The sequence below is a fragment of the Antechinus flavipes genome, chromosome 1, assembly GCF_016432865.1.
Source record: "Antechinus flavipes isolate AdamAnt ecotype Samford, QLD, Australia chromosome 1, AdamAnt_v2, whole genome shotgun sequence".
Classification (NCBI taxonomy): domain Eukaryota; kingdom Metazoa; phylum Chordata; class Mammalia; order Dasyuromorphia; family Dasyuridae; genus Antechinus; species Antechinus flavipes.
The window spans coordinates 346,800,280-346,823,287 of NC_067398.1; the positions used below are offsets into that span (position 1 = coordinate 346,800,280).

At 36.0% G+C, this 23,008-nt stretch overlaps 1 protein-coding gene across 1 annotated transcript in view; it reads left to right on the top strand.

The window, feature by feature from the left end:
* Positions 1-5,246: 5,246 nt before the first annotated feature.
* CPLX4 (complexin 4) overlaps positions 5,247-23,008 on the top strand; it is a 42,576-nt gene continuing 24,814 nt past the window's right edge. The window contains exons 1-2 of the mRNA XM_051969559.1: positions 5,247-5,447; positions 12,561-12,648. Of these exons, the coding sequence (XP_051825519.1) occupies positions 5,281-5,447; positions 12,561-12,648 (255 nt within the window). The 5' untranslated portion in view covers positions 5,247-5,280. The remainder of the gene's footprint in view (positions 5,448-12,560; positions 12,649-23,008) is intronic.

The following is a 23,008-nucleotide window of genomic DNA, read 5'->3' on the forward strand; positions in this document are numbered from 1 at the left end:
TATTTACGTTTGTCTTCTTTCCAATAAACTTGGGAAACTCCACTCCCCCCCAAAAAAAAAAAATCTTTCACTTAAATCCAATTTATTTGTATGTCATAGCATCAATCTTTCTGATGTCATGATCTTCTTTAAGAATGAAGGAGATGGTGTAGCTAGGTGGAGCAGTGGATAGAGCACTAGCCCTGAAGTTAGGAGGACCTGAGTTCAAATCTGGCCTCAGACACTTAACGCTTTCTGGCAGTGACCCTGGGCAAGTCACTTAACCTCAATTGCCTCAAAAAAAAAAAAAAAATGAAGGACAAACAATAGTAATAAGGTTTTTGTCTTGTCATAGTCTTTTTTTTCCCCATGTTTTAATATTTTTTATCTTCCCCAGTTACATTTGTTTTTAAAACTCTTGAGTTCCAGATTCTCTTCCTTCCTCTCTTTACCCCTCATTGAGAAGGCACATGTGAAGTTATGTAAAATATTTCCATAAAAGTCATGTTATGGAGAAAAAAACCCCACAGATCTTCAACCCCACCCAACCCTCAAGAAAAGTTTACAAAAACTATGCTTCAGTCTATATTCAGACACAATCAATTCTTTCTCTGGGTATGGGTAGTATTTTTTGCCATGAGTCATTCAGAGTAGTCTTTGTTCTTTGTACTGCTGAGAATAGCAAAGTCATTCACAGCTGATCATCCCACAACATTGCTATTACTTTGTACACAGTACATTTCACTTTGGTTGCACTCATGGAAGGCTTTCCAAGTCTTTCTTAAAGCATGCTGCTCATCATTTCCCATAGAACAATAATATTCCATCATAATCACATACTAGAATTTACTGAGCCTTTCCCAACTGATGGGCATTTCCTAAATTTCTAATTTTTTGCCCTGAAAAAAGATCTGCTATAAATATTTTTCTACATATAAGTCCCTTCACTCTCCCCCCCCTTTTTTTTTAAATCACTTCTGGGATTCATGTGTAGTCGTAATATTGTTAGGTCAAAGGATATGCATGCTTTTATGGCCTTTTGGGCATGGTTCATAGATTTTGACCATTTAACAGCTGGGGAATGGCTCTTTTTTTTTTTTAAATAAATTTGACTCAATTCCCTATTCATTTGAAAAATGAGGCCTTCAGAGAAACTTGCTTCAAACTTCTTTAAATAATTACTCTTGCTAATTGTATCTACCCCCCACCCTGTTTATTTTATTTTCTCTCTCCTTTCACCCTAGCCTTCCTCACAAGTATTTTGCTCCTGACTGGCTCCCTCTCCAATATGCTCTCTCTTCTATCACCCTCCCACCTTCTCTTTTCCCTTTCCTTTCCTACTTCCTTGCAGGGTAAGGTACTCTATACCCATATTGAGTGTCAGTGTTATTTCCTCTTTGAGTCAATTCTGATGAAAGTAAGGTTCCCTCTTTCTCTTCCCTTCTCTTTATAAAGCCTTTTTCTTGGCTCTTACGGCAAATAATTTGCCCATTTCACCTCTCCCTCTCCCTTTCCCTTTCTCCCAGGATATTTCTCTCTCACCCTTTAATTTTTTAGATATTATGCCTTCATATTCAACTCACATCTGTGTCCTCTGTCTATATATACTCCTCCTAATTGCCATAATAATAAAGTTGTTATGAGTTACAAGTTATTATCTAACCATTGAGGAATGTAAGTAGATATACCTTATTAATTTCCTTAAGATTTCCCTTTCCTGATTAACTCTTTATGTCTCCTGAATCCCATATTTGAAAATGAAATTTTCTGTTCAGTTCTGATCACTTCATCACAAATGCTTGGAAATCTTCCATTTCATTGAATATCCATCTTTCCCCCTGAAGAGCTATACTCAAGTTTTGCTGGGTAGTGTGATTATGAGTTGTAATCTTAGCTACATTGTTCTTCAGAATATCATATTCCAAGCTCTTCAATCCTTTAATGTAGAAACTGCTAAATCTTCTGTTATCCTGACTATGGTTCCACTATACTTGGAATTGTTTCTTTCTGGATGCTTGCATTATTTTCTCTTTGATCTGGGAGTTGCAGAATTTAGTTATAATATTCCTGGGAGTTGTTTATCTTGGAATTTCTTTTAGATGGTGATGGCTAGATTCTTCAAGTTCTATTTAACCTCTGGTTCTAGAATATCAGGACAGTGTTCGTTGATAATTTCTTGAAAGATGATGTCCTTTTTATTTATTTTTTATTTTTTTAATTTTTGATCATGACTTTCAAGCAGACCAATAATTTAAAAATTATCCCTCTTGGATCTGTTTTCCAGGTCAATTGTTTTTCCAGTGAGTTATTTCACATTGTTTTCTAATTTTTCACTTTTTTAGTTTTGTTGTATTTTTTTTCTTGATTTCTCATAAAAGCATTAGCTTCCATTTAATCAATTCTAATTTTTAAGGAATTATTTTCCTCAGTGAGATTTTATACTTCCTTTCTCATTTGGCCAGTTTTGCTTTTTAAGGCGTTCTTTTCCTCATTAGCTTTTTATGTTTCCTTTGGCATCACTTTGATTTCTTTTCTCAATTTTTTCCTCGACTTGATTTTCAAAGTTCCTTTTCAGCTCTTCCAAAGCAAAAGACCAATTCTTATTTTTCTTGGAGCCTTTGGATGTAGGAACTTTGACTTTGTTATCATCCGAGTGTGTGTTTTGATCTTCCTTGTCACCATGGTAACTTTCTATGGTCAGAATCTTTTTCTGTTGCTTTTATTCATTTTTCCAGCCTATTATTCAGCTTTTAACTTTCTTAAAGTAGGGTTTTGTTACCAGGGTGGAGGGTGAATGTCTCAAGCTTCAGGGGTTTTGAGCAGCTGTTTTCATGGATCCTTCTAGAAACCTGTACTGTGAGCCAGCACTGCTACGGAGATCTGAGTATGGACAAAGCAACAAAGTCCTGCCTTAGTGCCTGCAAAGCACCAATTTCCTTCTGACCAGTTATTTTGCCCCGCTACTTATGGATAAGGTCTCTAGAAGCCACCTTGTTGCTGCCTCTGCTGCTGCTGCTGCTGTTGATTCAGTGGTTCCCAAAGTCTGCTTATGGTTTGCTGGGACTCCCCTCATACCCTGGTGGGAGAAACCTTTCATGCCAATCTTCCAAGTCATCCCTGGTATCTATTCCATGAGAGGTCTGAAAATTGCCATCACTACTGCCAGTTACACTCTAGACTCACCCTGATGCAATAGACCTTCCTGCCAACCTTTCAAGCCACTTTATGCTGGAAAATTGTTTCATTCCATCTTTTTGTGTGTTCTGGTGCTTGAAAAAAATTGAGTCATTATTTAAAGGTATTTGAAAGGGTAGGGAGAAATAAGTCCCTGCCTTCACTCCATTATCTTGGTTTCACCTTTTGTCTTGTCATGTTCTTTTGGAATTTCTATGATCCTTAGATTGTCCCTATGTATTCTGTCTTCAAGGTTAGTATGCTTTATTTGCATAGTGAGCATATTTTCTTTTAGTTCTTGTTTTTTGCTTCTCTTGTAGATTATCCTTCACGTCTGCATTTTTGAATTCCAATCTTTACTCTCTTTTGTTTCTTTGGTGAAGTGTGCCATTCCAGATTCAAGTTTTTCTATTCAATTCATTATTTTTGCTGTGTGGGAGGTAAATTCTACTTCTCATTTCTCTTTTAAATCACTCAGTAACAGCATATTGCAGCTCCATGTTTTCAAATTCTGCAGGGCTCTCTATCTTATCAAGTATTGGATCATTTTTCTTTATTTTGTAGTATTTTGATCTGGATGCCCAGATCAAAAAAAAAATCATTTACTAGATTTTAAGACTATATTTCCTTATTTTGTTACTAGTTTTCCTAGGATTTATCTCTTTATATTCAATGTCTTTGTTTATTCTTCCTGAAATCTGTAATATTTTTAGTTTACCATTGTTCCCTTGCATTGTTTTCCTTACCACTCATTTTTTGACTTCCTGCCCTATGATGGCAGTTTTGTTGGGGACTGGATCACAAAGCATCTCATCTTCCTCTAAGATTGGGCAATTTATGAGTAATCAATTCATAGTTTGCCTTAAGGAACTTTTGGGTGGTCATAACCAGCCCTAGCTCCTTCTTTCAGGTTTGGTGTAATTCTGTATGGACACATGGCATCAAGTTGGTGACTTGTCCAACTTCCTCTGTTGTTCAGTTCTCTGGGCCAGCATTGGTATTTAAGAGCCTGTTTTCTCTAGCTCAGAGATATACAGCACTGGTGCTCTTGGTTTGCAGCCCCTGGCAGACTTATACTCCTGAAAGGATGTCACCAAGCTGACTGTTTTAACAGGCCAAGGAAACATTCACAGCTTAGAGCTGGGATCTCACAACACTGTAAAGAGGAAGGGAGAAATGAGAAGTAGAGAGGAGTTGATATAAGTGAACCAAGGCTGTACATTTGCACAGGTAGTACAACCTTGGTACTGGTAAGATGGGAAGTGGAGGAGGAATGCTAAGCTCAGGGTTAGTGAGCATCAATTTCTGGATTATTTGTTTGTTTTTAACCTTATTTTGGATTCTGGGTGAGTTAGACCATAGAGCCAGCTGAAATTGGTTTGCATTTGGTATATAATTTGTTTTCGAGAGATTCACAAGGTTGTGGGGATTACAGAAAATGTCTAGTCCACCATCTCTTGTCATGTGACCCAGATGTCATGTATCCACCACTGTACACATTTGCAGTTCAAGGGACCACTCCTATTTCCTTAGAAATAAGTTTGTCACGGTATTCAGCACAGTAGCTATTGAGCAGGACAAAAATTAAGCAAGCTCAAAAGCAAATCCTTGCCCAGTGCTTAGAGCCCAATGAGATAAAATGATAGATAAAAAAGGATTATTTTTGTTTAATGAAGCATTCTGGTTCTCAAAGCTCACTGCACTGTTTTCAATAGGAATGTTGTAATAAAGGGTTGGAATTTGGAAATTCCTTCAAGTTTTTTTTTTTTTTTTTTTTTTTTAATGAAAAAGTTCCTGATAGCAGCCTGCTGCACTTGTAATAAAATTTAAAAAAAAGGATATAGAAAGTAGTCAGTTTCATCTAATGGTGGTGGGATGGGCTTTCCCCCCAGAGTAATCTGAACCATCTGCCTCTGTACACTAAGGAGTTCACTGCTTTAATCCAGCTTATGGCCGACAAACCAATTTTGGCAACCTCTTTTCCCCATCATTATGTCCTTGAAGAGCTGATGAGGTTGTGTAGAAAACCTTTTGCTGTTAAATTATTTACTATCATTAGGTAAATTTTGAGAATTTTTTTTAAAGATTTTATTTGAGGCTTGGTTTTCACTTTTTTGGAAAGAGACCATGACTTTCTTCATTAAAAGCATGGTAAGTAACCAAGTCAAGAATTTAGGCCTTGGCGGTGGTGCTGAAGAAAAAAAAGAAGAAGGAGGCACTTCTGATCCCGCTGCTGCACAGGGAATGACTAGAGAGGAGTATGAGGAATATCAAAAGCAGATGATTGAGGAGAAGTGAGTACATGGTTGTGGCTGCAAGACAAATCTGGGCGAACTGCGTGTTTGAGTCATTTCCTTTCCCTCCTAGGTGACAGGCTTCCCCCTCCTTATAGATCTCTGTTTTTCTTCATATGCTAAATATGGATTCAGAACAGCAATACTCACCAGGAGGGCACAACCAAAAAAGAAATCCCAAAGTCAAACTTTCTCTCTGCTCCCCTTCTCAGTGTTGTGGGTGAATGCCTAGCTAACTTGTTTGTATTCTGCTTGCATGGATTGGAGAAAATTCATTTTGGTCTATTAGGCAAAGATCAGAGAAGCAAATTTAAGTCAAAATTCCATAGTCATGTTCAGGAATGTACTGGAAAGCATGTAGTGGAACTTCCATATCCCAGAGAAATCAAGTGCCTTCCTCAACATCAGATAGATAATAATTGTAAATGATAAGGTTTGAATCAAGTACTCTTTTCCTCTGTGCCAAATGCTGGGTATGACCCATTTTCATTTTCAAAATTGAAAGTAAATAAATACTAGGAAAAATGAGCCCAATTCTTCCTCGTTGCAGTTCATAGAAGACTGGGAGTTCAGAATCCTAGAGAAATGATAAAGAACCTAAGACTCGGGGTTATTTTGTGACATTCATTTGAAGAGGTGAAAAGTACATTGGGCTCATACAAATTGTCTTCCAAATAGTTCTATAAACTTTGAAAAAGGAAAAAGCAAATCAATGTGGCAATATTCCAATATACACACAGAGATATATGTGTGTATGTTTTTATATATATATAATTTCCATTTCCTTTAAAGCTCATAATAATGATGATTTGTTGATGATGATAATATATCATTTGGGAGAAAATTGCTTTTTTCAAGCTAGAGAATTAGTGGTTACTAATGCTTAGTAAAAATCCATCTTTTTTTTATACGAAAAAAGTTAATTAAAAGTGTGTTTAACAGTCAACTCAGAAGTGAAGCAAATAACCATCACTTAGAGTTTGAACTGGACAGCTTATGATTTCAAGGACTAGCATTTCTAATGCTGTGTTTTGCCATTGCAGCTATTTCACTAATAATCAATTATGTAATGGTTTTCTAAATCTGATACTAAGGTGATTATGGGTGAAAAGGTTAATGACTTGAGAGATCTAAGACGTGTAAAGGGTTGAGTTTAATGGTCACTATTCCCGTTGTTTTGTTGGGAAAAATATGAGTGTTTCTGTCCAACTCAGCCTCTCGGAAGGGGCTATGTAGAGGAGCAGACCTGAAGAAAAGGGGATGCTCCTGTTCAGTAATGTCTCAGGGTAAAGCCAGGGATTGACAGTCAAATAGAAAGAAACTGCCTTATGCCAGTTGAGACCCTTCAAGTCTGCAGTGCAAGCATTTGTAATACTCTTTCATCACATCAGAAAAACAAGTAGAATGAAGAAACAGTAATTGATCTAGAATCCTCAGTTCTCAGACTTCTTGATCTCAGGACTTTTATACTGTTAAAATTATGAGGACTCCAGAGAGTTTTTGTGTGAGTTATATCCATCTATATCAATACAAATTAAAACTGATAAAACTTTAGAATATTCATTTAAAAATAATAAATTCATTATATGTTAATATGACATATTTCATGAAAAATAACTTTTCCAAAGCAAAAAAAAAAAAAAATTATGAGAGTGGTGTTGTTTTTACATATTTTTTTTTGCTAGTCTCTTTAATGTCTGGTTTAGCAGGAGACAGCTGGATTCCCATATCTGCTTCTATGTTTAATTTGTGCATCTGTTGTTTTGGTGGAAATATACAAAGAAAATCCAGCCTCTACAGATATGTAGTTGGAAAAGGAAGAAGTATTTTATAGGCAAATGATATCTTAATATTAAAATGAATTATTATGATCAGACTCCCTATAAGGGTATTGGGGACCTCCAGGGATCTTCAGATCACCCTTTAATAACTGCTGGTGCAAAATCTACATATTATATAAACACATACATATACATACACATGTATACATACACACATATATGTAATGTGTATATATGTGTTATAAGTACATAAATATTTATATCTAATCTCCATATAATCAAAGAAAAGCTGTTTCTAGTTAACTGACTTCATAGATTCTTCCTAGATGCAAATCTAACCAATAGCACAGTGCCAACATTTCAATTATTTTAACCCTTGTACCTTATCATGTAAAGAGTGCTCTAGTTTAGCTACTCAAAACACTGAGTCTCTGAAACTGCATCTGACCAGACCATGCTTCGCAAGAGTCAAAAAGCATGTAAGATCTGTGACTTGTCTTGAGTTAGGATGCAAGTCCCTTCCATTTAGCTTATGACCCATTGTCATCTAGTCCAACCCTTTTCCTTCTGACAAGATTACCCTCATTTGCCCGGAAGCTATCCCTTGAATGATATATTCACCACTCACAGGTCATATTTTGACTTCAGAGGAAAATAGTAACAGACAAGTGGGCAAGACTATTGTGATTCATAATAATGACTATTATAATGATGATGAGAATATTTCACTTTTATAGAACTTTTAAAAAGTATTTCATCTGTTCTTCACAATACTTCTATGAGGTAGGTAGTGAATGAAGTAATCTCTCTCTAGCTCTATTTCAGGTGAAGAAATTGAGACTTTAGGGAGATTATGTGACTTGCTCAAAGTCATTCAGCTAAAGCAGCAAATCTGGAATTCAAATTTAGGTCTTCTAGTTGCAAATCCAGGTTTATTTCCATAGTACTATGCTGCCTTGTAAGCTTTGTGAGATCGGAAGTTGTAGAAATTAAGTGGTTTTCATTCTTTCCTTCTCTTATAGACTTAAAAGAAATGTTAATTTAATTTAAGGTCCCACGAAGATTCGTTGCTGAAAGCATGGCCTAAGGATAGGACTGGCAATACCTACATTCAAATTTTGCCTCTGACCTAGACTAGCAGAGTGATGTGAACAAATCAAACAACTTTCTAAGGCCAAAAGTTCAGGACAAATTGTAGATTTATGGAAGTCAGTTCTCTACATTGATGGATTTGTATGACATCAAATTAATATTTAAAATTTTAAAAAATTGATTTTGTCTAAAATGGACATTAGCTTATAAGTTCTTTAAAGGCAAAGATTGGTTTTTGATTATTTTTTGCTTTCCAAGTCCTTAGCACAGTGCTTGGCACAGTAGATATTTAGTGAGAACAAGTTTGGATAACTGTGGCAGGACCCAACTAGGGCGAACCTAAGGGGTTTGGATTACACTTTTTTGGCATTGGGGAGCTTTTTGAGCATAAGAAAGACACAATGAATACAAAGTTTTAGAAATATTACTTGGGAAATTTTTAGGGACAGGTAAAGCAAAGCTCTTGTAGTATGATTGGATTGGGGTGAAGACAAAAGGAATAGAGAGGGATGGACTAGAGAGTTATGTTAGGTGGTTATTAACCTTTCACAATTTTTATTGCTAGCTTTTACTTTTATATGGTCATCAATCTCCATTACATACTCCTTTCTCTGAGAGAGCCATGCTATAAAAAATTAAAAAAAGGAAAAAAAAAATCCTAACAGTTCAGCAAAACTAACCAATATGTCAACCAAGTCTAATATTATGCTCTCCTTTCTATAACTTTAGTGGCCAACCTATGTAAAAATGGAGGAAAATTTATTCAAATATCTCCATTGGGAAAGGGCCATGCTTGATTATTATAATTTCAAAGTATGCAGTTTCAATTTATTGTTGGTATTCTTTCCAGTGACATTGTGCAGTAATTGGTCATATCATTTTCCTAATTCTGCTTACTTTGTATTGCATCAGTTTTTCTAAATTTTCCCATGCTTCTTTATATCCTTCATTAATATTTTTTTATATTAATAATTTTAACATTTCTGTTAGGTATAAAACATTAATTTAGGTAGAAAGTTTATCCCAGGGTATTGACTTTTATTTCAAACTTTCACTTTTTACTAATTAATTTCTTTCTTTTTCATACACACTCATCCAGAGTCATAATTCATGATGACAATGATTAGACATTATACATTCTTGGGCTCATCCTGTCATTTTCAGTATGAAATCTCTTACTGTCCTTCAGTGTTTAGTGTTGAGGACAAAAAGTTAAGCCACTGCAACAAAAAGGGAAGGAATTTTTTTTTTTTTAAGTTTATAGGATCATAGATCTAGCACTAGAAAGGTAAAAATCACATGGTCTAACCTCTTTATTTTCTTTTTTTAATTTTAATTTTTTATATAAAACTTATTTTCAAAACATGCATAGTTTTCAGTATTCACCTTTGCAAAACCTTGTGTTCCAAGCTTTTTTCTCCCTCCCCTGCCTCTACCCTCTTCCAATGGCAAATAATCTATGTTAAACATGTGCAATTCTTCTATGCATATTTCCACAATTATTTTGCTGCACAAAAAAATCAGATCATAAAGAAAAAATGAGAAAGAAAACAAAATGCTGACAAAACAATGGCCAAAAAACATGAAAATACTATGTTGTGGTCCACACTCAGTTGCCACAGTCCTCTCTCTGGGGCAGATGGCTCTCTTCATCACAAGACCATTGGAACTATGCTCTAGCTTATTAAACTTTGTTTGTGACTCTATAAATAATGGATAATCATTCTCAATTCAGGAAGCCCTGGATTCAAGTCCTACCTTTGGCATATAGTTTGGACAAGTCACTCAATGCTCTAAGTCTCAGTTCTTTGAGGGTCTCATAACTGAATTGGAAGTCGCAAAATTATGAGTTATCATCAGTAAATGTTTGATTTGAATCTCTATATACTCAGAGTCATATAAAAGTTTCTTAGGTGAAAAAAAAAAATCATGGTTAGAAAAAGTTTAAGAAGCCCTGCTCAAAAAGAAAGGAAGGAAGGAAGGAAGGAAAAAAGGAAGAAAGAAAGAAAGAGAGAGAGAAAGAAAGAGAAGAGAAAGAGAAAGAGAAAGAGAAAGAGAAAGAGAAAAGAAAGAAAACAGAAAAAGACAGAGAAGAAGAAGAGAAAGAGAGCAAGCCTTAGCTAGATAGGCCAAATGCAGAACTCAGTGAATGGCAACCCTGCCTTGCCTCTTGCTTCAGTTTCGATTCTGTTTTAGAGCACAGGTCATAAGATCAAGAGATCTAGTATCCATGATCCATTTCAGGCCAAGGCAATCACATATCTGGTTTGAAATCAGATTTCTCAATTAAGGGATTCCTAATGGGCATTCTGTAGATTTCTTGCTTTCAGGTTTCTCCTAGGTTTTATTTTGTTTTGCTTTGTTTTTGAAAAGGAAAGATAGGCAATAAAATAAGTATAGTTCATGGATTGCTACTGGAAACAGGGAGATACTGGGAAAGGCACTGGATTTCAGCTGAGGCTATAGTCCCAGCTATTCCTCTTGTTCAATATTGATCACGTCAGTTCTCTGAAGCTCATCTTTCTCAACTGCAAAAAAAGGATGGAAATAATAAGTAATACTACACACCAGGTACTATGCTGGATGCTTTACAAATACTATATCCTTTGTTCCTTAATGACAAACCTAGAAGCTGTTATTATCATCCTTATTTTATGGTTGAACAAACTGAGGCAGCAGACAGGGATTAATTGACTTTTCTAGGGTCTCACAACTGATAAATATCTCTAGGATTTGAATTCAAGTCTTTGTGATTCCAGGCTCAGTGCTCTGTCCACTAAGTCATCTAGGAGAGTTGATCCCTTCTAGATTTAGATCCTACACTTTAAAAATTCTCTAAAGATACAGAATTTTATAGCTGAAAGAACTTTAGGTATTATTTAGTCTTAATTCCCTTGTTTATGGAGGCACAGAGAAGCTAAAAGTTACTTGTCCAAGTCATCTAGCTACTTAGAGGCAACTAAATGGCTCAGTAGATAAGAGTGCTGGATTTAAAGCCAGAAAGAACTGCCCATTGGCAAGAAATTTAAATTTTATAAACTTCATTTTCCTCATTTATAAAATAGGGTTATAATAGAATCCATTTTACAAGGTTGTTGGGAGAGCCAAATGAGATAATAAAATGTTCTGCAAATCTTTGAGTGCTATGTGATTGCTAGCTGGAGTAGGGAGCCCAGAAAGATGAAGGGATTTGTTAATTACTTAGCTCCTTAGTGGCAGAAAGCAGACTGGAACCCAGGCCCCTGACTCCTTCTCATGCACTGGAATCCACAGACCTAGAGGGAGGAAGAAAGAAAGGAAGAGGGAGGGAGAGAGAGAAAGAAACAACAGAAAGAGAGAAACAGAGAGATTGAGAACAGAAACCAAAGGAATTCTGAAAGTATGGTAGTTTTGTCAGACTCTCTCCAATCCTGTTCTCCTCTTGGAGTCATTATCAGAGACCAAGGTGGGTGGTTTATTTGCTAATGACAAACAGGTTAAGGAAAGGCTTCTTCCCAGTGGTATCTTTCATAGAGATCTGCTAGAGATCCATAATCTTTCAAGATCAAATGGAATGAAATCCAAATGGAATGAAATCTAATATATATATATATTTTTTTCATATATATATATGAAAACACCTTACATGTCATATATTTTATATGCACATATGGTGTATGTATATATACAGATATATGATATTTAATTCCTTTTGGTCTTGAAGTCAGATTTATCTTTAAAGATATCTATGATAAATTCCCTGGGGAGGAAGATATAGATGAGAGAGATGAGAGACAGAGAAGAAAATATATACATATTTTAATTACTTTTGTTCTTGAAAACTTGTTTGTCTTTTAACATCATATGTCTGTGTGTGTATGTATACATATGTATGTGTGTGTTCTATAAAATTAAAATACCTATATATTGTTTATGTATATATAATACTCATAATATTTATACATATGATTTATTGTTATATATAACATGTAAAAGACATTTTCATTACTTTTAAGTATATACATATATGTGTATATATATATACATATATATATAAAATGTACATCTATATTATTTTATAAAATGGTGCAATTGGTATTTGGGGGACTGGAGACTTTCTTCTATGGTTCATCTCTTCTTGATATGACTGACATTGGTTTCTTAGGGGCTTCCTTAGGGTCTTCCAGTGCTTCTCCTCAGTCCTTTTTATTCTCCGTCCTCTTCTGACTGGGACCCATTCTGGTTCTGCTCTGACTTTCAGAATGGAAAGGGATGCTGCATTTACACAGAAAAAGGCAGAGAGGGCATGCCTCAGAGTTCATCTCAGAGAAAAGTACCGGCTCCCAAAGGTAAGACATTCTTACAAAGAGTAGGTAAATATTCTGTCTATTTGAGAGGGAAAAAGAGGTGGAGGGAGAAAAGAAAATTTGCTATTGAAGTGGTGTATTTTGCTATTTTGTTACAGCATTTGTTTGCTATTGAAAGTAGCATATTCTCTAAATTTATATGACATTTTCTCTTCTGTGTCTTAAGCAGCTTAGGTAGCTCAGCATATAAAATGTTGGACCTGGAATCAGAGGCTTTGAGTTCAAATTCTGTCTCATGCTTACTGACTATATAACCCTGGATAAGCCACCTAACTGTGTTTAACTGTTTCCTCAATTGTTAAAATAGAGATAATAATAGCACCTACCTTACAGGAAAGGTTAGTGTGAAGATCAAAGTGCTTAAAGTGCCTGGCACACAGTAGGTGCTTAAAAAATGCTTATTGTTGTCCTTCCTTTCATATCTTTGCACAGCTCTTCCCCAAGCCTAGAAGTCAATCCCCACCTCACTTCTGCCTTGTGAAATCCCCATTTTCCTCCTAAACTCAACTCAAATGCCATTTCCTACATGAATCCCCCTTTAACTGATCCCTTCATTTAAAAGAGTACCTCTTCAAAAGTTACTTGGCATTTATTTCATACACATTTCATACACATATAAGAGAGGACACTTTTCCTGATGGAATCCAAGTTACATAGGGACAGGACTATTTCATTTTTGTCTCTGGAATATTGAGTTAAATACTCGATAATGTGATGCACTTATCTATCAGGAGAGTGTGGATGTTAGGGAGGGAGCTCCAGAGCTGAGACTCTTTTAAGTCCCATAAACTGGAGATCCAGTGACCAGGAAGGTACCAAATTAAAGAGATTACAAGACTCCTCCAAAAATACAGAAGACCTTGAAGGGTCTGATCTTATATCTGCTGTTTTCACATTCAGCACCTGCCATCCTAATCTCCCTGAGAAAGAAGTAGTTGGCATTCTGACAATTAGAGTGTCTTCATTCTGGGGGGTAAGACAATAATCAAAATCTACAATGAAAAAAGAGAGAAAAGTTTCAGGTAAAACACTGCCAAGTATTCTGAATAAGGCTTTTTGACTATGCAAAAGTGGCTATTAACAATGACACATTATAAAGGGTCACTTTCTCTTGGGTTTTCTGAAACCAAACACACAGCCTTATTATTCTTGAACTGGAAGGGATCTCAGAGGCCATCTGGTAAACTTCCTCACCTTTCAGAGGTCTGAGGAGGTTAGCATGGTCACACAACTTTGATAAGTGTCAGAATTAACATTTTGAATCTAGGTTCTCTAACTCCAAAGCTTATGCTTTTCCCACTGTACCAAGAAAATGAAGGGGAAGGAAATGAAAAGAGAAATATCATGGAGATATAATTGAAAGGATCTGAAAGGTAATTAAATAACTCTTCTTATCTCTTCCCTTAATCCACACATCCAAAGTTACAAGCTGGGTTGACTGGGAGAAAGATGGTGGCATCTGTAGTATGAGAAGTTAATGAGACAGATATATATTTGGGAAGGTGACAAATTCTGTTGTGTTAATTTTGAGGTGTTGATGGTTCTGCAAGTAAAGATAACCTGTAATATGGAACAGAGGTTCAGGGCAAAGTTGGGAGGCAGAAATAGATTTGGGAATTGGTGACCATTAAAGCCACTTAATCAATCAATAAACATTTACTAAGTACCTATTGTGTATCTGGTACCAGGACTGAAGAAGATAAGATCACCAAAGGTCACCTCAGGTCAGCTTTCTGGGAAGATTATGTAGGGCTACAGGTTTAAAACTAAATGTAACCTCCTCCCTCCCTACTCATCCCCATAGGGAATAATTAAATCCACTTTTCAGAGAAAACAGCTTAATTCTAAAAGTTTATCACTGGGCACTTGTCTAGGAAGTCAGGAGAAATGCGGCCATGTTTCAGGCTGTTTCACCTCAATGGACAGTAACAGGAAAGACTTTGAGAATTCTAGCCAAGTGTATTCAGACAAGCCAGTGTTCCGATCAGGAAATCTGGAAGGTGCCACCAAACTGGGTGACCCTCTGTAATCCGAAGTCTGACTGTTGACAATGCATTCTGTGTGTGTTTGTGTGTGTGTGTGTGTGTGTGTGTGTGTGTGTGTGTGTGTATGTGCCTTAAGAGAACTAAAAGCCAAACTGGCATGGACAGTATCTGGTGCCATCAGGTCTCAGATATATTGCTGCCCTCCATCTATACTGAAGACTTTATGAGAAAACTAGATTGGGATAGCAGCTCAGAGGTCCTCAAGCAGACTTGAGAAAAATCCTTTCCCTGCTAAGGGCAATGAGTTACTGGTATGCATTTGCCCAGGAAACTGGCAGATTTCTTTCTGGAAATTTTTGAGAACAGAGAAGACAAGATTTCTATGTGATATTTTAGATGTAGGGGCTGTGCAGGGACAGTGAACCCTGAAGTGAGATGAATGGCAAGAGAACAGAGCAGCTCAGGGCCCAGGATACAATCACAAAATCTGTGAGTAGGAGGGAATTCATTCCTGTATATGCATTCCATTCACAAATGAGATCCTCATTAGAACATAGCCAACAAGAGTTCATATAGCCTCTGGTCATATTGCTCACAATCAATCTGATTCTGATCAAATCAGAAAAGTAAAATTCTAGATAAAGATTGGATTAAGAAGTTTATCTCAGCCATTGGGGAAGGGGATGTTTGGAGAAGAGAAGAAAATGAGTTGGCTTTGTCAAATTATTTCCAATCAGGAGGATGTCAAGGAAGTAAATTTGGTATTTCAGATCTGCTTTGGGCCAAAACCAAACCATGGATCTGCTTTGATCCAGAAGCCCATGACATGACTCAGAGTTTTATGGACTGAAGATTCCCTTTCCCCAAAACTGTCTAAAACTGGTAATGTTTCTAATTCCCCATAAAATCACACCTGATGTATTTGTTGAAACATAATTGGTGGAGCTGGAAGGAATCTTAAAAGAACATTAATCTCAAACCCCTCATTTTATGAATGAGGAGACTGAGACCAGGAATTGCTCACACAGAAGAGTGACAGAATTAGAATGGAATCCACATCTTCCAATTTCAGAGCAAGAGTTCTCCCCTTCACCCAGTGCTTCATTTTCCCCATCCCCACCCCAAATTTCATTCAGGAATGTAGATCCAATATTTTAGTGAAAAGCCAAGTGTTGGAAGCTAACACATTGCCAGCTCCTTTTTAGACATTTCTCCTCATTCTTTCCTGTGGTTTTCTGGGGCTCATCCTGAGAGGCATGTGGGTGAGTGTTTACCTGAAAGAAAAACCAAATTTGTAATTAAAACAGAACTAGGGGACGATAGTTCACTTAATTAAAGGAGTCACCATAGGTTTCCTTTAAACACAGAGCTCCCCCTAGTGTATTGAAAACAGAATTTTGTGTCAACAATGTTTTCTTTATCTTTTATTTTCATTTATCTTTTCAGAAACACATCTATTGTGTAAAGGTCAGTTCAATGGAAATGTTTCTTTGAAATCTGTAAAACACTTTTAGATGTTGCAGTGATGGACCTACCATCATGTTCTTTTTTGAAAAAAGAAATTAAATAAAAAATATTTGCAATACCAACTTTGCTATTATGTGGCTAATTCTACTGAATTATTCCAGTTTTTCTAATTATCTCTAACCCTGGGTAACTTTTGACATCACTAACACAATAATAACTTACATTTAGTGCGTTTTGTGGCTTATGTAATGGTTTCCTTATGAAAGAACTGAAATTCAGGCAAGGGAAATTACCTACTCTTGGTCACAAGTAGTAGGACCATGGACCTAGAGTGACCTTTAGTAAATATATCTTTTTAAGTGGCTTTCATGGGTACAGTTGTCCAAATCTGTATCTCTATCCCCCAATTTTGCCTTAAGTGGAACTCAGGTCCCATATTTTTAAAAAGCTGAATGAGATCTCAAATGTCACTTAGTCCCTCCCTCCCCTCATTTTACAGATGAGAAAAAGTGAGGCACAGAAAAATCCATTGACTTGCCCAAGATCACTTAGGGAATAAGCATCATAGCTGGGTTTTGAATCCAGGTTCTTTCTATTGTATTACCCTGCTGGGCTTCACTCCCAATTTGCCTGAATAAGTCCAGCACAAATAACCCTTTTATCTTTTGCCCTTGACAAGCTGTCAGGGATATTTATTATAATGGTACATCACTTTAAGAGTTATTCTCAGGGACAAACAGCTCTGTATACTCTTGCTTCTATTGCAACAAGAAAAGAAAATTGAAATTCAGATGGGCTGTCTAGTCTGTCCCAGAGTAAAACGAACGATTAGCAGCTCACACAGGAGGGAGGGAGATAAATGCTCTGAGATTCAGGTTGACAGCATGTAACACAGCCCTCCCTGTGGTTGCAAAGGCCCCGCCTCTGAGCAGAGAACACATGGAGCCCACATTGGGGATTAGGGAAGCATCTGGTCCCCACTGTTAGCCGTGAGTGTCTGACCCGTTGCGCCACCTGGTGTTCCTGTTACAAACAGCCGGTACAGCATTATTTTAGTGATGGAGAAAGAATTTCACTAGGAACCAGATGGAGAAATGGGGTGAGAAAGAGTTCTTTGTAGGAGACTGTGGATTGGGGCTGGCCGATCTAACAGCACTCTTGGAATATCCAGGTGAAACTTCAGATAGTTTCTGGTTTATTCCTATGAGTCAAGGCCAAATCCATGGTAATGTGAAATATTGTATTGCTCCTAGACTTCTTTTTTTAATTAAGCCATAGACAAATCAAACTGGAAAAAAAAGTCTTAAAAGACAATTGACTAGTTCAGTTTTTCTCCAAATAATTGATATGATACTGGGACAGAATGAAAGATATTTTTAACCCATTTAAGAAATTGTACAGCACTATCAATGATTCCATGTTGTTCCATGATATGCAAATTTTTTTTAAATACTAGTGTTCTCCAAGTGATACTCTATAGTTACAAATCAAAGAATAACACAACTATTCTAAAAAAAGTCAAAAACTGCAAGCAATCCAAAAGCCAATGGAGAAACAGAGCATAAATAAATAAGTAAGTTACAAATTATTACAATTATGATGTGAGCTTAAGAAGTAGTTAAATAACATAAAGGCAAAAAAATGAGAAATTTTATGTTATGAAGACTTGCCTGAAGAGATGCAGAGTGAAATAATCAGAGCCAGAAATATTTTTTTGCAATGACTGCAATAAAAGGAATTAAAATAACACTAATACAAAGTCAAAATTCTGCTTTAATATAAGATCAATCTTGGCCATGGAGAAAAGATGGCATATGCTTCCTTTCCTTTCTTGGAGAGGCAAGGGCACTGGTGCTGAATATTATATATTCTATGTTGTTCAGTTTTGTTTAACTTTATCCCAAGGACTCAGTCCAGTATTGTGCATATAGTAGGAGATTAATAAACATTTGCTAATTGATTCAGTGATTTGTTTGAAGAAATAGTTGGTATTTGACAAATTGATTCCTCTTTTCTCCAGTTGATAAACTCATTGAAAGCAAAGGGCAGATAATAGAGGTAAGGAAGTATAATATGTTCAAGAGACATTAAATTAACAATAAGGATTTATCTATGCCCTTATAAAGTGTGAAAACATCTTTAAATATTTGATTTAGAAGAACTTGAGTTAGTTTGCTGAAAATGGCTTACACCTTTGGAGGAATTTAAATAGCTAGTTTGTTAGTCTCAAAGTCATTCAGAGAGTTCAAGGATATTTGGGCAAGAAACAGCTTTGTAGGATGTGGCCTCTGGGCCAGACTAAGAACAGTAATGTCTCACCTATCTACCAACAGAAATAATCACAAAATAAGCAGGTAGAGAGTTAATTTGAGAAGGTTCAAGTCACAGTTGAGGGAGCAGAGATAAACTTATTTTGGATAAACCTAGATATAAAGAGGCAATCAGTAGAGGTCAGAAATGACTTTAAGAAATGTGGCTTCTCATTCCAGTTGATAAATGGTCAAAGGATGTGAACAGACAATTTTCAGATGAAGAAATTAAAGTCACTTTTAATATGAAAAAATATTCTGTCACTATTGATTAGAGAAATGCAAATTTAAGCAACTCTGAGGTATCGCTTTATACCTCTCAGATTGACCATGACAGAAAAGGATAATGATAAATGTTGGAGGAGATATGGGAAAACTAGAACATTAATACATTATTGATGGAGTTGTGAAATGATCCAACCATTCTGGAGAGCAATTTGGAGCTATGTTCTAAGGACTATAAAACTGTGTATACCTTTTCATTCAGTGGTATCTCTACTGAGTTTATATCTCAAAGAGATCATAAAAGAGGGGAAAGGAAGGACCCACATATGCAAAAATGTTTGTAGCAGCCCCCTTTTTTATGCTAAGGAACAGGAAATTGAGTGGTTGCCCATCAGTTGGGAAATGACTGACTAAGTTATGGTACATGAATGTAAAATGGCATATTTCTATTCTGTAAGAAATGAGGAGCAAGCTGATTTCAGAAAAGCCTGGGAAGACTTACATGAATTGATGCTAAGTGAAGTGAGTAGAAAAAAGAAAACACTGTACACAGCAACAGTAAGATTGTGTGATGATCAACTGTGATGGACTTGGCTCTTTTCAACACTGAGGTGATTCAAGGCAATTCTTTATGGAAAGAGCCATCTGTATCCAGAGAGAGAACTATAGAGAAAAACTATGGAGGCTGAATGTGGTTCAAATGTGGTAGTATTTTTACCTTTTTGTTGTTGTTGTCTGCTTGTTTTTTTTCTCATATTTTTCCCTTTTGATTTGATTTTTTGTGCAGCATGATGAATATGTAAATATGTTTAGAGGAATTGTACATGTTTAACCTATATTGGATTGCTTGTTCTTTAGGAAATGGGGAGAGAAAGAAGGTTTTGCAAAGGTGAATGTTGAAAACTATCTTTGCATGTATTTGGAAAAATAAAATAACCCATTATAAAAAATGTGGCTTCTGGCCAAATTGATTATGGTTTCAAAGAAGAACTAATCCTAGAAGTCAAGAATCAAACAGCATAAGGACTTCATGAAGAAAGAAAGAATATTGCCATAATAGGGGTGTGAGTTGCCTTTGTCATATATATTTCTTAAATATTTCTCTCAGTACCATTATATCCTATTTGTTTTTTATCCTTAATGATACTAGAGGTTAATTTTATTAATTTATCCTTTAAAATACTTTCACAGGCTACTATATATAAATTCTTCTAGACTTACTCTTATGAGAGAAGCATTGAAAGTTATATTTAAGGACAGGATGGTGGAGTGAAAAGTCACAATAACCAAAGTTCCCTCAAAACTTCTATAACAATGAAAGACAATGTAAAAAATTGAATTCTGAGAAAAAAAGAAATGAAAAAAGAATACTGAGTCAGGGCAAATTAGAAAGAGAGCCACTGGAATGAGGGATGACTGAGAGCTCAGGTCAAGAGAAGTGGCTACAGTGAAGGGGAACAATAAAGGGACTGAAAACATGACAAGGAAGACATCCCAGTATATCTCTACACCACACCAGTTTGGAAGTACCAAAAGTTTGAGAGTTCTCCCAGAAGAAAAGATGAAAGTATCAGAATGCTATAAAAAGACGTTTGGGCCAGATATCTTTCCTAGAAGAGGGCAGATCCCAACTTTAGCATAAAGTCCAAAGTCAAGAAATAGGTTGGAAAGATGAGTAAACAACAGAAAAAGAACATAAACTTAAAAAAAAAACTATTTTAGTGACAAGGAAACTCAAGACACAAACTCAGAAGACAATAACTATAAAACATCTAAAAGGAAACATTAAAAAGATAGGAAACAAGCTCAACAAGAATTCCTAGATGAGCTAAAGAATGAAATAAAGAGCAAAAACAAACAAAAACAAACAAACAAAAAAAACCCCTGAAATATGTCTGTGTAAGTGCAAACTTCAGATCCGGGCCACAATTTACAATTTGGCCACAAGATATAATTTTGATGCTTAATCCAGGAAATATTTGATCCTTTCTTGCTTTGAAAAATAAGCTGTTTATAACAGCAAAGATTGAAGCAGGTCATTCTTTTTCTTTTAAAGTAGTATTTTCTTTTCCCCCCTTAATTGCATGTCAAGACAGTTTTTAACATTCATTTTTACAAGATTTTGAGTTTCAAGTTGTTCTCCTTCCTTTCCTCTTCTCTCCTCTTTCAAAAATGTTAGGCAATTGATATCGTTTTTACATGTGCTATCATGTATAACATTTCCATATTAATCATTTTGAAATGATTAATGTATTGTGAAAGAAAAAACACTCAAAAGAGGGAAAAACAAAAAAGAATAAAGTAAAAGAAAAAAAACAATTTCTGACTTGTATTCAAAGTCCATCAGTTCTTTATCTGAACGTGGATTAATTTTTCTTTGGGAGGCCTCTGTACTTGTCTTGGATCATTATGTTGCTGAGAAGAACTAAGTTATTCATAGTTGATCATTATACAATGTTGCTGGTAATGTGTACAATGTTTTCCTGGTTCTGCTCCTTTCACTTTGCCAGGTTTTTCTAAAACCTACCTGTGAATCATTTCTTATTGCACAAAAGAATTCCATTACATTCATATATCACTGCTTGTTCAACCATTCCTCAATTGATGGGCATCATCTTAATTTCCAATGTTATGATCTCTTTGGAATGTAGACCAGTGAGCCAAGGAGAATGAGTGAAGATACAGCCAGTACTGCAAAGGATGGCCAGAGAGTCTGCATCAGTAGAAGGAAATCAGGTTTTAATAAGAGCTAGTAGAGGGAAGAAGTGAGATCGGAAAAGATTTAAGAGGAAGGGAAATTTATTGCCTATGAAACAGACATTCCAGAGGGCTCAAAGAAAGGACTATATGGAGTTAAGATGAAACTTTGGGGTAAGAAATTGAGGGAGAGAGAAATGATCAGTCAGGTGATAGGATGTGTGGAATAAGGTTTGGATGGTGATCTACAGGAGTTCAGAGTCACTGGGATGTGAGAGTATGTTCATCTTGAATGGAGGGCAGCACTTTTCTACCCTCAAAGAACAGTTGTAGTAAGAGGTCTGAAGTCAATAGAAGGATTGTTCTTTGTACTGGAGGTTCTCCACATCCCAGTTGGGAGATTGGGTCAGCAACAGGAAGGGAAAGATGTCCTGAGCTTCTACAGATAGAGGTCTGAGAAGTCCCTTACCTCCTGTTTGCCCCAGTTTTCTTGACTATAAAATGAGGATTACATTAGCACCTACCTCCCAAGCTGTGACAATCAAATGAGATAATATTTGTAAAGCCCTTAACAAAGTGCCTGGAATATAGTGGGTATTAAATAAATGCTTATTTCTTTCCAATTAGAAGTGGGATAGACTGCCTCATGATTTCTCTCATTAGTTATCTTTGATCTAAGAGATCACTTGGAGATGTTGAGGAATTAGACAGGGAATGGGTTAAAATCAGGGATGGAGACTTTTTTTTTCTTCTCAGGGTCATTTAGATATTTATAAAATCATTTGTAGACCATACAAAATTATCAACTTAAAAATTCAAGCTCTGGGAAGTTGTCCCTAACTTTCAGCTCATCATTGTGGTTGCTTGGTGGGACCAGACCAAATGATTTCCTGGGTTGCACATTCCCTCCCTCTCAGTTATATGAATGAATGCATCATAGATCCATTATGCTGGGGAAGGAAGCTGGGGTATTTCATAGGAGAATCATATATAAGAAACTTTAAAATTCCTTTCGGCTTTGAGTTTCTAGAGTAGAGATCAAGAATCTCAGAAGGCAAACTTGGGTCATTCATACCCACCTGATTCCTGGATGAAGACTATTTCTTAGGGAATGCTAAAATGTTATTGTTAACATTAGTATCAATCTATATCAATTAGGAAGTAATAATGACATTAATAAACCACAGGGAATGCAACATATTCAAAATGTCCCCAAGCTAACAAACAATTAATCCTTTGGGATACTTCATTCATAATTGCTTAGCATTGCCATCTCAGAGGTTAAATAGCAGCAGGATTCAGTTCTTGCCCCCCAGGACATCTCCCTTATTAGGGCCCAACTTGGAAAAATTTGAGGAAAATGTCCTCCCAGGAGCTGTCACATCTTATAAAGATTACTTCGCCAAATTTTCGATTGGGGAGTGAATTTTTTAAAGGAACTATTTGACTGGGATCTCTTATTAAAAAGGCCATACTCTGCTGACTGAGGAAAAATAAACTGAGTGATTATTAAATGAAATGATTGGCTCACTTTGACAGTTACTAAAAGTCTTCCTAGGATATATTTTCTTATTCCCTACTTATGCATGTCATCAAACATACTAATGATACCTGGTGACCATTTTTAATACCACTAATAAGAAAAGAAGAGTCTTTAGA